The 13905-nt window shown below is 38.3% G+C and overlaps 2 protein-coding genes and 1 long non-coding RNA gene across 4 annotated transcripts in view; 2 read left to right on the top strand and 1 right to left on the bottom strand.

Moving 5' to 3' along the window:
* Positions 1 to 2958, top strand: part of LOC105286465 (RNA-binding protein 24) — a 30228-nt gene extending 27270 nt beyond the window's left edge. For both annotated transcript variants that reach the window (XM_011351446.2, XM_011351438.2), the window contains exon 6: positions 193 to 2958. In XM_011351446.2, the coding sequence (XP_011349748.1) occupies positions 193 to 353 (161 nt within the window). In that variant the 3' untranslated portion in view covers positions 354 to 2958. The remainder of the gene's footprint in view (positions 1 to 192) is intronic.
* Positions 2959 to 4304: 1346 nt separating this feature from the next.
* Positions 4305 to 11397, top strand: LOC105286484 (solute carrier organic anion transporter family member 3A1). The gene is made up of 8 exons (XM_011351468.2): positions 4305 to 4484; positions 6958 to 7150; positions 8344 to 8769; positions 8882 to 9117; positions 9293 to 9575; positions 9688 to 9883; positions 10080 to 10675; positions 10905 to 11397. The coding sequence occupies exons 2-8, from the start codon at positions 6970 to 6972 to the stop codon at positions 11093 to 11095; spliced, it is 2109 nt and encodes a 702-aa protein (XP_011349770.1). The 5' UTR covers positions 4305 to 4484; positions 6958 to 6969; the 3' UTR covers positions 11096 to 11397.
* On the bottom strand, positions 11322 to 13593 carry LOC105286477. The gene is made up of 4 exons (XR_895245.1): positions 13284 to 13593; positions 13033 to 13171; positions 12809 to 12973; positions 11322 to 12232 (listed from the first exon to the last, which is right to left on the bottom strand). It is a non-coding gene; the product is annotated as an uncharacterized LOC105286477 (long non-coding RNA).
* Positions 13594 to 13905: the final 312 nt, after the last annotated feature.

The raw sequence follows: 13905 nt of genomic DNA, 5'->3' as shown, positions 1-13905 counted from the left end.
TTATTCTTTCATTATTCATCGTTTCATCATTCATGTTCCATTTCACGTAGAACACTGTAGATTCACATTCACTAGCCTTTCAACGGACATTTCGCTTCTCGGACTTCCTCCGAGATGAGAAATTCTGTATTTTCCATGTTACAACGAACTCTTGTGACGTAATATTTCTAAGAAAGAATCTTTTCCTTCCAGCTAACGCAGCAGCAGCGGGTTACGTGGCTCCGTACACCTACGCTACGTTACCAGGTGCCGCGGGACTGCCAGCGGCGGCTGCAGCAGCGGCAACAGCAGCCGGAGCAGCCTTCCCAGGCTTGCCGTACCAGACGACACCTCAGGAGGCCAGATTGCAATAAAGCGTCAAATGTCAAACCGCCACGAGACAGTTGCAGTCGCACTTTCTACGAGATAGAAACGCTCGGGGCAGTACGATACGCTCGATTCTCGATTGCCGTCCTTTAAGGATCAGCTCGTCCTCATCAGCTTCCTGAATCGTTCATTACTCCCCGAGACTTCTATGTTCCTCATTACGGCGAGCCTATCTGCGAATCGCCAGCGAGAGATGGAGAATACTGTGCTTGACGACGCCTTCTTCACCACTAGGGACTCCTCGCTATGTCTACGACGTTCACTCTTCCTTTTTCGTCTCCCTGATTGAATCTTCCTTCTTAACTTTCACCGCAAAGCCGATACTAGCGTGCTCGACCAACGCGTGTAGCGAAACTTTTTTTTCGAAAAACGAATAACAATCTTTAGGATTACGAATTATTAGGTTGATGCAAAAATTGCGATTTTTGCTGTTCAACCGATATGTTATCTGTAATCCGAAGGGCTGATGAGCTCGTTCGGAGAATGCTCATCTCTCGATGTAGAAACTCGAACGATCTGGAATGGGGGTAAGCGAATGTACTTTGGCTCGTGTTCAAGAACGTGCGCGAGAAAGTTCGTCGCAGGTTTTTGAGCACGACGCTATCCAGTATCTAATTTGTATTTCACAGCGTCACAAAGCAATGCGTCGAGATGCCTAATTATGCCTGTTACGGCTCTCAAAATTTGAAATTTGAGCTCATGGAGATTTGAGGATTCTCAAGTTTCTCGTGCACTGATTCATTTTCGTCGGTGATTTCTAGACCTGCTGCACATTCGATGATCTTCTTTCTTTGTTGATTAATCTGGATAGTATTTTTGAAGGTATACGTCTAGATTATTTTCTCTTGGAGGCATAAATTGTATTAGTACAAAATGTATCTTCGACAAAGTTCATCGAATGTGCTAGGGACACTGATAAAAATTTATGCACGAGCTTGACGACGACGTTAAGATCGTTGAGGCCGAAGATGTCCCCGTAAAACACGTATTCTCGAGAACAATGCGTTTCAGTTCTTAAAAGCAAACTCTGAGCAACTAATATTTCTAATTCTTTCGGCGCTCAAGCTGATAAATATATCTATAGAGCACAGAGCATGTTACAAGAAAGTAATATCTTCCAACCGTCTACCGTCTATCTCTTATTTTCTGCGCATTGCTTGTCTCGGCCCTCTGTTGTTTATCAGAACGTAAGTTGATTTATAGATATCATATTGTATCGATATTTATTATAAACTATATAGAATATTACGAGTATTAGTAGTTAGGACGTTAGCCGATTTATACCAAGATCACCAAGGCGTGATTTAAAAAGAAAAAAAGTCCGAAGCATGCACGAACATCGAGAACGTTTAATGCAGTCGCAGTGGCCTTAAAATCGCACATTTCAGCGAAACAAAGTGTCTTACTTTTGAGGCCTTGTTTATGTTGATTAATCGATTAAATATATTGAGCGAAGTGACACCGACCAATTTTCTGACGATGCGTACCCACCGAGGATCAAGGAGCGAACGAATTTCATTGACAATCAGCCGTTATTAATATAATATGCAAATTGAATGCTCCTTCACTTTTTGAACGAAACGTTGAATTTCCTAACTATTAAGTGACTCTGTCACGTTGGTTGAAAGCGTCTGTGTCCGTTTTAAAGGTATTGCCTCATTGCTAACGGCAATAATTTCCTGATGCTCGATCGACCTGTCTTTACCTTGAAGCATGTTCGTTTACTCTGAATGATTCAGTGCCTTAATTAGCACAGTCGAGTAATCGTTAATGATTAGAAACTAGTCAGCGATCTGTTAGCGCAACGCTCGACGCGCCAACTCGTGTACAGGTGTGAGGCTCAACGAAAGGGTGAGGAGCTAAAGGAATATCAAAAATCGTAATCAACTTGGACTGGGTTGTGAGGAATGTGGTTATCTAGTCCCAAACCCTTTCAAACCTTTGAACGAGGTTAAAGCTCGGTTTGCTAGATTTATAAGTAGAGATTAACGATTACCAGGGAGGAAACCAAAAGCGAAACTCTCTTTGTAAAAAGTGAAAAAGTGAAAAACGTTCACAGGAGACCGTAGCGTTAAGTATTATTACGTAACGTAATAGGAAAATAAATTATTATTATATTATTTTATTATTATTATTGTATTATTATATTATTATTATTCTCATTATTACTTCTTTATTATTGACATGATCATAATGACCGTTTTATTATTACTATTATTATTATTATCACTATTATTATTATTATTATAATTATCACTATTAATATTATATACATTATTGTTCATGTACTTAACAAAGGAACAGAATGTATACGTGATTAAGAAAGTTTGTTATAAAACCATGCTGAAGCTTCCGTTGCAAGTGAAGATGATGGTAGTAGAAAATTTAACGATAAAAACGATGGAGGGACGTACTTCGGTAGTACGTGCTTCTTCTAAAGTACGATCTTCTTTTCGAATGTCCTGTACTTCTCTAAGATTAATTGTATATAGGCTTAATTATATATTATAGATAGGTTGTAATATATATATTGCCTGTTATCTTCAATAATATTAATATACACTCTATTAATAGATTCACAAAGATCGAAAACGGATATACTGTCATTAACTCCACGATCTCTTTCGCCTGTCAATCATGCACAATAACATTTTTTGTGCACCGATCTGACACGCACAGTGGTGAAGTAGGATATAAGAAACTATGGGAAACTGAATGCTTTCTCACGGTCCAACGATGCTGAGTATCACTCATCATCGTTTTCACTTTTCCATGTAAACTTGGCAACTCGCGATTTCGCGATTTTTATTGCAATATTTATTCGTTAATCGCGTTGAACCTGTGGGCTTGTCTCATGGGACAGAGACTCCGCCGTCGTAGCTTCGACGTCGTCGTTTTGTGCGACTAAAGATAAATCTAATGGCCTTGTGAGATCGGATATGGAGCCTTACGACGATTCGCAAAAAACAAGTAAAAGGGAGAGCCGCGCTCGTCATCGGACTGTGACAACTATACAAAAATAACTAAGCTGCCGTACCACTGACGGCACGACACGATGATTTGGCACTCCTTGGTCGCGCGTGACGCGCCGTTAAATTTTGATCGACGAATAAAACCGACAAGACGAATGATATTCCGGATAACAACGGTGTTTGTGTAAACCATGCTTGGCTCATCTTCGTTTTGGAGTTTTATCATAAGGACCCTTACAAATAGAAATAATGCAATATTTATGCAACATGATAATAAAAGAAATAGGAAAGAATATTGCAAAATATATAAGATTATATTTGAACTAAAAGCGTTAATTAAAATTTTAATCAACAAAAAGATACATTTACGCATTTATAAAATAAAATAATTAAAGTCCCATGTTAGAATTTTTCTATTCTGTGTGCTCAAAAATTTGTGTGTGTAATGAAGAAATTAATTACAAGATAGTAAAGAGTTTCGGAAAAATCTGACTTCACATAATTCTGTTTGAACACTGAGAGATAAAAAACTCGAGAAATAAGAGATTATTTTTATGACACAAAACATCTCTATGAGCAAAGGTAAGTAAAGGCTTTCTCATAGAAAGAGAAAGAGAGAGAGAGAGATGCTTTTCTCTTAATCTAAAATCGATTCATGAGATTACGTTACTTGATAACAATTTTTAACACTTTTTAAAACGACATAAGCTTCTCTGCAGATTTGCTTTTCGCATCAAGCCACTTTGAAAAAAAAATGAATAGCTTCAACTTTGCGGATACCATGCGGATACTTTAGCACAGACCTCAACCGCGAGACTGGTCCACGCGACCACTGGAGCGCGAGGTCACTCGCGGTTCTCATAATAAGATGTCAGCACCGGTGTCCGATTGGCGGTGTCCTTTGAATGACGTTCCGCTTATCATTCGATTTGATAGAGAAACAGTAGGGGAGCATTGCCATTGACATACGAACGAGCTCAGTTATCCCGCGTTTATCCGCGCAAACTCGAGGGCCTGCAGCGCGCGGCGATTTCCGAGCTACCCGGTAGACAGGAGCCGTCTCCGGCGAGGAAAGATCCGAGGATCGCTATCCAGTAGGAATCGCGGCCCGGAAGTCCCTCCAGCGTCCACTAGTCTGCGGTCAAGGTGAGGACGTAGTCTTGATAAGTGTCACTTTTCTTTTCACGTTAAATCAAATATTTTGTCAAGCAAGTGTTCAAGTATTTTTATTTATTTGTCACACGAGTGTTTCCATGATGTCCACGAGCCTGCAAAAGGATCTGCGAGATGTACCATTTCATTTCGCAGAGATATTTCACAGAGATTTAATTTGCTTTGATGAACAGCGCACCGTAAACAATGTCCAATACGATGCATATTCACGTTAACGATATGATACATGGATAAGCAAGATAATGTTTATCTTCAATGAGCATTTGATCTTTTGAAAATGTTAATTGCTGCGTATCATTTTTCAATTGCGTGATATCATCGAGAGTTCTGACACTGACGTCTTTACTTTTTATATAATGAATGATTCAGTCTTGCTACGAGCATTTTTCATGATGATCTATCTTTATTATTGTTATTACAGTAACAACGAGAAGTATAATTCTATACTGTTTTACATTTAAAACAAGGAAATACGAGAGAACAATATTTTACAAGAATTCTTTTTTAAGATTAAATAATCATGGTTAATCTGCATAATTGCGTAATGTGCTCAAACGCACTCTTTTGCGAGGAATGTTCGTAGACGGGAAAGCGGAACTGATAATCAGCTAAGACTTCAGATTAGTGTTGTTCGACTGTGTCGCTCGTGCTTAGGATAAATTACAATTACGTGAGTCAGCATTTCCGGTACGTAGAAGCAAATCGTAATCTTGAAAAAACAAACAAATCTCAACTAGCAACTTAATTAAACGAAGACTTGCGAAAATAATTGTATAATATTTTAGTACAATAATATCTAGTACAATAAATTACAGCAGGATATTAAGATATTTAATTAAACATTAATAAACATTAGTATTCTGTTATTCAAAAATATCAAACGAGCACAACTTTTGCTTCAATTTAATCTGTAGAATTACCGGCGTGTTAAATGAATTTCTTATTCTTTTATTTGTAAGTTTAGAAGCAAATAGGAATTTCTAATGTATAATCAGTGCTATTAGAATATATAAGAAATCGATACAAAGTACTAGATTGATTAATATTGATATATACGAGAAAACCACGTGCACGAGATTTGTTTGAATGATTTATTGGTCTGATAAGCTTAATTGGAATTGTAGGAGGGGTTATATTGGCACATAATATATACATGTTGCTTGTTATAAATATTACCTGTAATACGAAAACCTTTTTAATTTTAATCTTTTAATACTTCTGAGCTCGAGATAAAAAATACGTTTAGTACTTATCTATATAAATTAATTCGTTAATTTAACTTACGTGCGGATTAATTCATAACATTTATGTAATCTACTGGTAGAGGTGAATAATTGCACCTTAATAATTGCATCTTAATTTACTAAATTAGGCAGAATTAAGGATAATGTGTGAGCTTATATAATATGTGTGATATAATATCATTACATAATTATATATTGTTTTAATTGCAGAATTTTAATTACATTAAAAAAATAGAATACAATAAGTTAGATTAAATTTGTAATTATTATACGTAAATTTCTTATATTTCTTACAAAATTAAATCAGCATCTTCACGTCGCGTCGCAAAGAATTAAAAAATACGTAACAATATATTTACGCGAAACGATGCTGTTCACTTTAATCGTATTATCCCGAAATCAATGTAAAGTGCGTTGATTTATGGTCCTCATTAACGTGTTAATAATTAAAACGCGGCTTACAATGAAAGATAACGGACTCTTATCGCGGTCCGTGTGTTTATTGCGTGTGGTGCACGTGCTTAATATTTTTTAATAAAACCTTCGCGACGTATACTGCGACGTGTGCGCGCTGAAAATTGAATGCGTCCCGCAAGCGTCCACGTGTAAAACAGTATGAAGACATCGCGAATGATACGTATCGCAGCGTTCTAATTGTTTTTGTGTTATCTTTCGATATATTTGCTGTCTAGTACGTTGGTGAGGATGCAAGTCACTGTCGGCTCTCGTTATCGCATGGCAATGCATCGTTTCTTCTCAAAGCTAAACGTAGCACATTGACTTTTAATCAGCGACGATGTGCGCGAGACTTTTATCACAAAGTTTAATTTTCCGGAACTCCCTTGTCGAGCGGATGATTCATGGAAATCAACAAGAATCGAGTTTGAAGAAACGAGAACTATCGAAGCATCGAAAGTAATACGATCTTGAATTCGACTTACAGTACTGCAATAAAATCTTACAGAAATTATCGTGTTTTGCAACAAAAATTTCCATGTTCATATATTATTCTTATGTATTTACAGCATCATAGTTGCATTAGATATGAAAGATATTTTCCATGCATGTAACATATGCTAAGAGTAATGAAAAAAATATATACATATAATTAACTTGTTCTCTATTTCAAAACTGCTAAAATTATTATTCGCGATTTCGTAAAAAAAGATAATATAATAATTCCATTAATTAATCTTTTTAAGACTATCGGAGATATGAGTAAGGACTGCGGCGTATGCGGGATCTATCCCAGATGGTTACGGAATCGGGCCACTCCGAAGAACTTCATCGCGGTGTATGGTTTGCTAGGCACCGTCCAGGCAATGGCCTTCATCTACATCGTTGTCACCTTGACGACTCTGGAGAAGAGATTCAAGATACCCAGTCGTACAACTGGTAAGTCTCACAAGGGCATCTATCAGAATCGCAAGACTAATTGCGTTTGACGGTGGCGACAAAGTTACACGCCGTTTACGATTTCGAGTCTACGTACGTGTTCCGCGATTAGAATTCCGTTTGGAGATTAATTGATCTCGTCGTGGCGCTAAACAGGTATTTAGAAAACCTCCAAGTGAATTATTCGTGATCCATGTCGCGCGTCCTGTCACGACACGTCAGAACATTGAACGTCGTCTCGTCTTGATCGCCTTCAGCCTCGGATTCCATTGCCGGCAAAGCCGAGTAGCCGAGCATCGCGGGTATACTCGCGTTTAAGTACTCGTACTTGCACACGCACGTATGGCCTTTCCGTGTGCGTTTATCTAGTAGGTAAGTAGTGTGTCGCAATCATAGAAGTGACAAATCTGTCGTACAACGAGCGCTGTACATGCACTGAAGAGCGAAGACACGCGGACGTACATTACACGATTTCGTAGTTAGTCGCAATGCTCGAAGTATCAATGTGTTTCGCGGAAAAGACCCTTTATAATTCTGAAATGGATTATTTGTTGGTTTAGAATATTTTAATAATGCATCAAAAATTTTATTCGCATATTACGTACACAGAATTTGCAATATTAACAACTGAAATTAATTAATACATATAATAAAATGACGAATTTAATTTTAGCTAAATATTGTTGCTTAGTGAAATTACTCTTTTATACGAAGAAGCGCGAATTTTTTTTCAACTCTAAAGACATTTGAACGATGGACAAAAATTGGTACATATTTAAAGTTTGCATAATAATTATGTACATATCAATTCTTATTAAATAGATAAACAATTGTATATACACCGATGTTGCGTTTCATGTACAAGGCGAGCGAATGCTTCCAGTGTCTTAAAGCGATCGATACACCTATATATGTATCCTCCACTGCAATTTGATACCAGAATAGTCTTACGCTCTCTTCTTCATTACGAATAAATCTTTGACTAATGTTAATTTTAACATGCAGAGAAGAACATTGTTACAAATTTTATTACCTTTCGCTGGGAAAATTAAAAATTCCATGTTCTAAAATATGAAAAAGAGCAAAGTAGAGAAAATAATTTACTATTTATTTTAATAATTACGTAAGCGAATAAAATAAATGTATTATTTTGCACATAAAATGTAATGAGCTCTTTTTATTTTGTCGCACAGGGATAATTCTCTCGGGTAACGAGATTTCTCAGATCTTGTCTTTGATCTTGACCTACTACGGAGGATCTAGTCATCGGCCAAGATGGATCGCGGTTGGAGTCGGCTTGAGCGCATTGTCCTGCTTTGTTTTGGCTCTACCTCACTTCATATATGGTCCTGGAAAGGATGCGTTGGCATTGACGAAGGAATACCTGGATCAGACCTTACTGAATATGACGTCTGTCCCAAAGGACCTCGCGATTTGTCCACGCACGGGTGATCCGGAACTATGTGATACCGAGACCATGTTGAGCGTCAGTCTCCTCCCACGACTACTCGTTTTCATATCTCAATTTATTCTTGGGATAGGGACTACCCTTTATTATGGCCTGGGACAGACGTATTTAGATGACAATACTAAGAAGAAAAATACTCCTATGCTCTTAGGTGAGTACGCTTGATATAAATGTATTCGTGGCATTGATATTTTTTCAAAGTAGCAAGAGGCCTGAACGTGCAAATAGCTATGTTTGTTGAAACGTCCGATTTTATTTGCAAGGTTTTACATTCGCTTTACGGACTGTGGGTCCGGCGATTGGATTTCTATTGGGCTACGGTTGCTTGAGTTTATACATAAACCCAAAGCTCCATCCTGTTATTACCAAGAAAGATCCGCGATGGTTAGGCGCATGGTGGCTCGGATGGATCATCCTCGGCGGTATAATGGGTACGTTCGCCGTTTTGATCGCTATGTTTCCACGGGATCTTCCCACCTCGCCAGATGCTCCCAAGGAGGTAATTATCGTTAAACATTATTGTTAAGATTACATTATAAGACATTATATTGTCTCTGTTACAAAAATGTTAAAAGTTTGTTTTCGAGCAACAAGTTTATAACTCAGTATCCAGTTTGCAATCTTTAAATATCAAAGATTAATAAAAATTGATTAATAAAAAAATTATGTTTCAGACTAACGAGATACCCTTGAAGCTAGATTTAGTGCTGCAGCGAAAGCCGCCCATACAGATGGAACCCACTAAACCAATACCTTTACAGACTGACACAACATACATACCAACTATTCGCGAGTTTCCAAAAGCCATGAAACGAATATTGACCAATTGGCTGTTGACTTGCAATAATTTGAGTACCGTATTTTATATACTTGGTGCTTCGACTTACATCACGTTCTTAGCAAAGTATCTCGAAGTCCAGTACAATACGTCCGCTGCTAGCGGTACTGTGATAGCAGGTACGTGAATTAATTTACAAATCTTTTGATCTTTCGACAGAACATTTCATATAATTATTATGTAATATACATAATATACGATTCTTTACTGTTCTTTTTCTTTCTCTAATAGGCCCCGTATCACTAATTGGTATGGTATTAGGATTCTTACTATCGGGACTGGTAATTAGCAAGTTCAAGCCACGTCCTAGACCACTCTTTGCATGGAACGTGTTTGTTGGCATGTGTTTCGTCGCGGGACAAGTGTCATTCATGTTTTTTGGATGCCCGGAGGCTGGTATTCGCGGTGTAGACTTAGAAACTAGGCAGTGGGTATTCTCATAATTTTATTTTGCGTTGAAAATCACGAAATTCTCTTCTCATTTACTTTATATTAATCCAGTATTTTGATAATACTTATACTTATCAAGCATTTCTTATCCTTAATTTTTCCGTTCATTATTCTTCAATTTAATCAAAGAAAAAGGTTTCAATAATCTAATTTGGTGTTCGATTTCTTTGCAGAATGAATTTGACAGCCGCTTGTAACGCCGATTGCAATTGCGCGGGTGTGAAATATTCGCCGGTCTGCCACGAGGCATCGAAGACGACCTTCTTCTCCGCCTGCCACGCGGGATGCCGAACAATTCTGGATGACAAACAATTTGGAAACTGCAGTTGCCTGCCATTGGAGGAATTAACTATCGAAGATCACTTTCCCGGCTCCAGCAAGTCCCTCATCCTGGAGCAGTATCTGCCCGATTCGCACACGGTTTCTCCAATCTTTGACAAGGTCAAAGCTGGTCCGTGTCCCAGTGAATGCCACGGGCCATATCTGTTCTTCATAGTGCTCACTTGTGTAATCCAAACGTTGGGTTGCTCCGGCAAGATCGGCAACATTCTGGTAAACTACAGGAGCGTCGAAAAGAGGGACAAGAGCTTCGCCCAGGGTGTCACGCTGATGATCATTTCGTTATTAGCCCTAATCCCGGGACCGATCATCTTCGGAGCCATCATCGACTCTACTTGTTTGATATGGGAGGAGACCTGCGGGACTAGAGGAAACTGCTGGTTCCACCATAGAGAGAATTTCCGATTCTTCGTGAATATTACATCGGCCGGTGAGTATTGTCTGGGTCAATGATCCGCGTTGCGTTGACTATTTGTGCCTGTCTGTTGGCTGATTAGATAAGAAAAAAATAAATGTAGCAGATAAAAAGTATTATATGTGAGGAATGTACATCGATCTATTTCATTCGATCGATTTCATCAGTTATCTGGTTGATCGATTACATCCGTAATGTCGTCACTTTGATTACACGCCTGTGCATTATTTTCATCATACTGCAGGATTTTCCACGATAGGAGTATTGTTTGACGCTGCAGTTTGTTATCTCGGCAAAGATTTGGATCTGTATGGCGCCGCGGAGAGCGACAAAAGACGCGAGTTCGTGAAGGAAGACACTGCGATTGACCACGCGGACAAGAAGAAGGAAGTCAACGGGACTTTAAATCAGAGGATAGAGCACAGCCATTTATAACGTTCGTCGCTGTGGCCCGGCAAGGGCTTTTGTGGGGTTCTCTAGGTACCTGAAATTCTGGGGCTTCCTTGAGCGAAGCTGAACATTCCTTGATGAATGATTTGTAGATAGAGCAATGATTCTATTAACGGCAAGAAACAATCGTGTAAATAATGTTGACGTAAGTTGCACTTCGACTGTTGCATTCTCAAGATTCTGGAGCAAAAACTGGAAGCTACTGTTGTTACAATGTTGTTGAGTCTTTATTCTAAAAGATCATACTTATTCCTATTTTCTTGTAAATAAACTACAGATATTTTTGCTAACACGTTGTTTCCCTTTTTAGTTTCCATTCCATTTTATTGGCAACCATTCTACCGGAATCTTCTCTTTCAGGATATACAATACATGAAAGTCCCACAAAAAGCTCTTATATAAATTAGTCAGTTATCGTTTCTATTTCCGTAATTTTCTTTTAGTCCGGTCAAGCGAAATCGAACAGATCCGTTGCTCCGATAAAGTATTCACCCTTCGTTGCCGTATCGCGTGCCAAATCTCCCGCAAACAGAACGTAATGCGTTACAAGACGAAAGGGGTTCGTTCGACTGCGCGAAAAAGTACATTGCGTGGATTGGTGAATCGACCGTGCCCATTCCGCGGCTTCGGGACAGGAGATACTCGTCGTCGGACGAGGTAAAGATGCTGAGGACGAAGTCTCGGGGCTTGTTTCCAGGCCACCGTCGAAATTCGGGGGAAAGGAACCGGCGGGCACAGGGAGGTCCACTAGCGGCGGAGGGATTACATCCCACGAGGCTGAAAGTAAAAAGGGAGTTTTTGTTTGAGAGCCTTTTAATTTTTAAGCCCACCCAGCTAAAGCGGGCGGCTTGGCCCGTGTAATGAATTCCGCGACGTTTCCGTGACGTCAGGTCGTCTCTATCGATCGCAACCTTCGGAACAGCATTAGCCGATGCGCTTCGGCATTACGATTAAACCTTCCACTTTATTCTGTTGCAAATGAGGAAAAATGAGGTCTACGTGGCGGTTAGCAATATCTGCACGCTGACGGAAATCAGGATTCGCTATTGAGTTGCTGTTGAACCAGTGGATGTTGCAACCTCTTCTGCATTCATTGTACCCTCTATCGATTTTACTTTATATCTAAATAGGGGAACACATAAATTCAACAATGAAAAAGATGTATATAAAATATTAATTAGTAAATAAAATATAATTTTTTAATTCTCTCAGATATTAATTTGAGAAGAGAAAGCCCTTCTACTTATGCTACACTGAGAAAAATATCATGGCCTATCTAATCGGATAACTCAATTAAATAGTAACAAACGGATATATCCGATTAAATTGTATAAAGGACAAAGAAAATGATCGGATATATCTGATGAAGGTAATCGGACACATCCATCATTTAATCGGAAAACAAGAGTAGCAATATCGGATACACTATTTAATCGGTTTATCCGATGGAAATTTTTCTCAGTGTACAAATGCACTTACAATATTATCCGAGTCTTAACTTTATGCAAGAATATTTTTTTTTTTACAACCGAATATTACTGTTATAATCTTTTAACTCAGCGTCGAATATTTGCGTAAATTATTATAGTTTATACTTTCTCCCAGCAAGATAATGTCATCGAAATATTTGATAAAATATGAAAAACACATGCAGCGCAAGTGTACAAAATTTGTTTTAATAATAAAAATATTATTCACGAAGAAATAAAAGGTGTCACTTCGCGCTTCAGCATGGTATCGGGAAGTTTTGTTGTTGTGTGTACACGGTTGCATTGTGCATGACCCTGACCCATCTTTCATATAGACCTCATCAACGTCTTGTAAGTCGCGGTACAGTCCGATCTAGACTAGCAGCGAGACTGCCTGATAAAGAAAGATAGAAACGTGTGATATAGACGACCGGAAGCAATCGGTTTACTCACCCTCCACCACTTTGAGGCTCTCGTATCGCGCCGCTTTAATTATCGATCACTCGATCTTGATCCAGCAGGTTGTTTGATTAAAGTTTTCTCCTCCTTTGAGCCGTGGAAAGGTATGAGCACGCGGATCATCTTATTGTATCTTATTTAATGGAAATTAACAAAAATTTCTTTAAGAAACAGCAGAATCGTAGGCGCAACATAAAACTAATTGCGAGAACGAAATAAAGGCTTTACGTCCGAGAAAAACCGACCTGGCCATTAGCTCTGCTGTGATAATAACGATTCTAATGTAGCTCATCCGGCATGCCGTCTTCTGCCATTCTGTGAATGCTGCGTAATTTACGCAAGTGGGTTGTGCCGTTTAAAGCGCCTAAATTTATCGGTGTGCTAGTAAAGTAGTCTCGCTTTGCGTAACAGAAGAAAAATTACGATAAAATTAAGACACGATGTCACGCGTAAAACTGTCTCTGTGCTAAAGTGAATTATGTATATAATAAATTACTGCGCAATGTCTAAAAGAGACTAGTCTCTCTTAACATGTGCACGTATATAACATATGTGTGTGTGTGTGTATAGGAAATTGATATCACATCTACTAGCTTAATTGTTATTAAATCTATTTGCATATTTCGTAACATATATCTTAATAAGATGTTTTCCTATCTTATCTAATTTTATATCAATTTTCCATATATTTAGTACAATTTAAATTGAGGACACATTCTAAACAATCCTATCCTACGTAGGCTTATTACATAAAATTCCCGAGAGTCATTGTAAAGTGTCCGAATTTATAATACTTATAATTTCATTCCTATATATATTGTAGAATACAGTAAAGAAATAAGATATTTAACGAAAAAACAGTTTCTC

This window comes from Ooceraea biroi, chromosome 14 (assembly GCF_003672135.1).
Source record: "Ooceraea biroi isolate clonal line C1 chromosome 14, Obir_v5.4, whole genome shotgun sequence".
Classification (NCBI taxonomy): domain Eukaryota; kingdom Metazoa; phylum Arthropoda; class Insecta; order Hymenoptera; family Formicidae; genus Ooceraea; species Ooceraea biroi.
The sequence above is the reverse complement of the archived record's forward strand: the minus strand, read 5'-3'. Positions and strand labels throughout refer to the sequence as shown.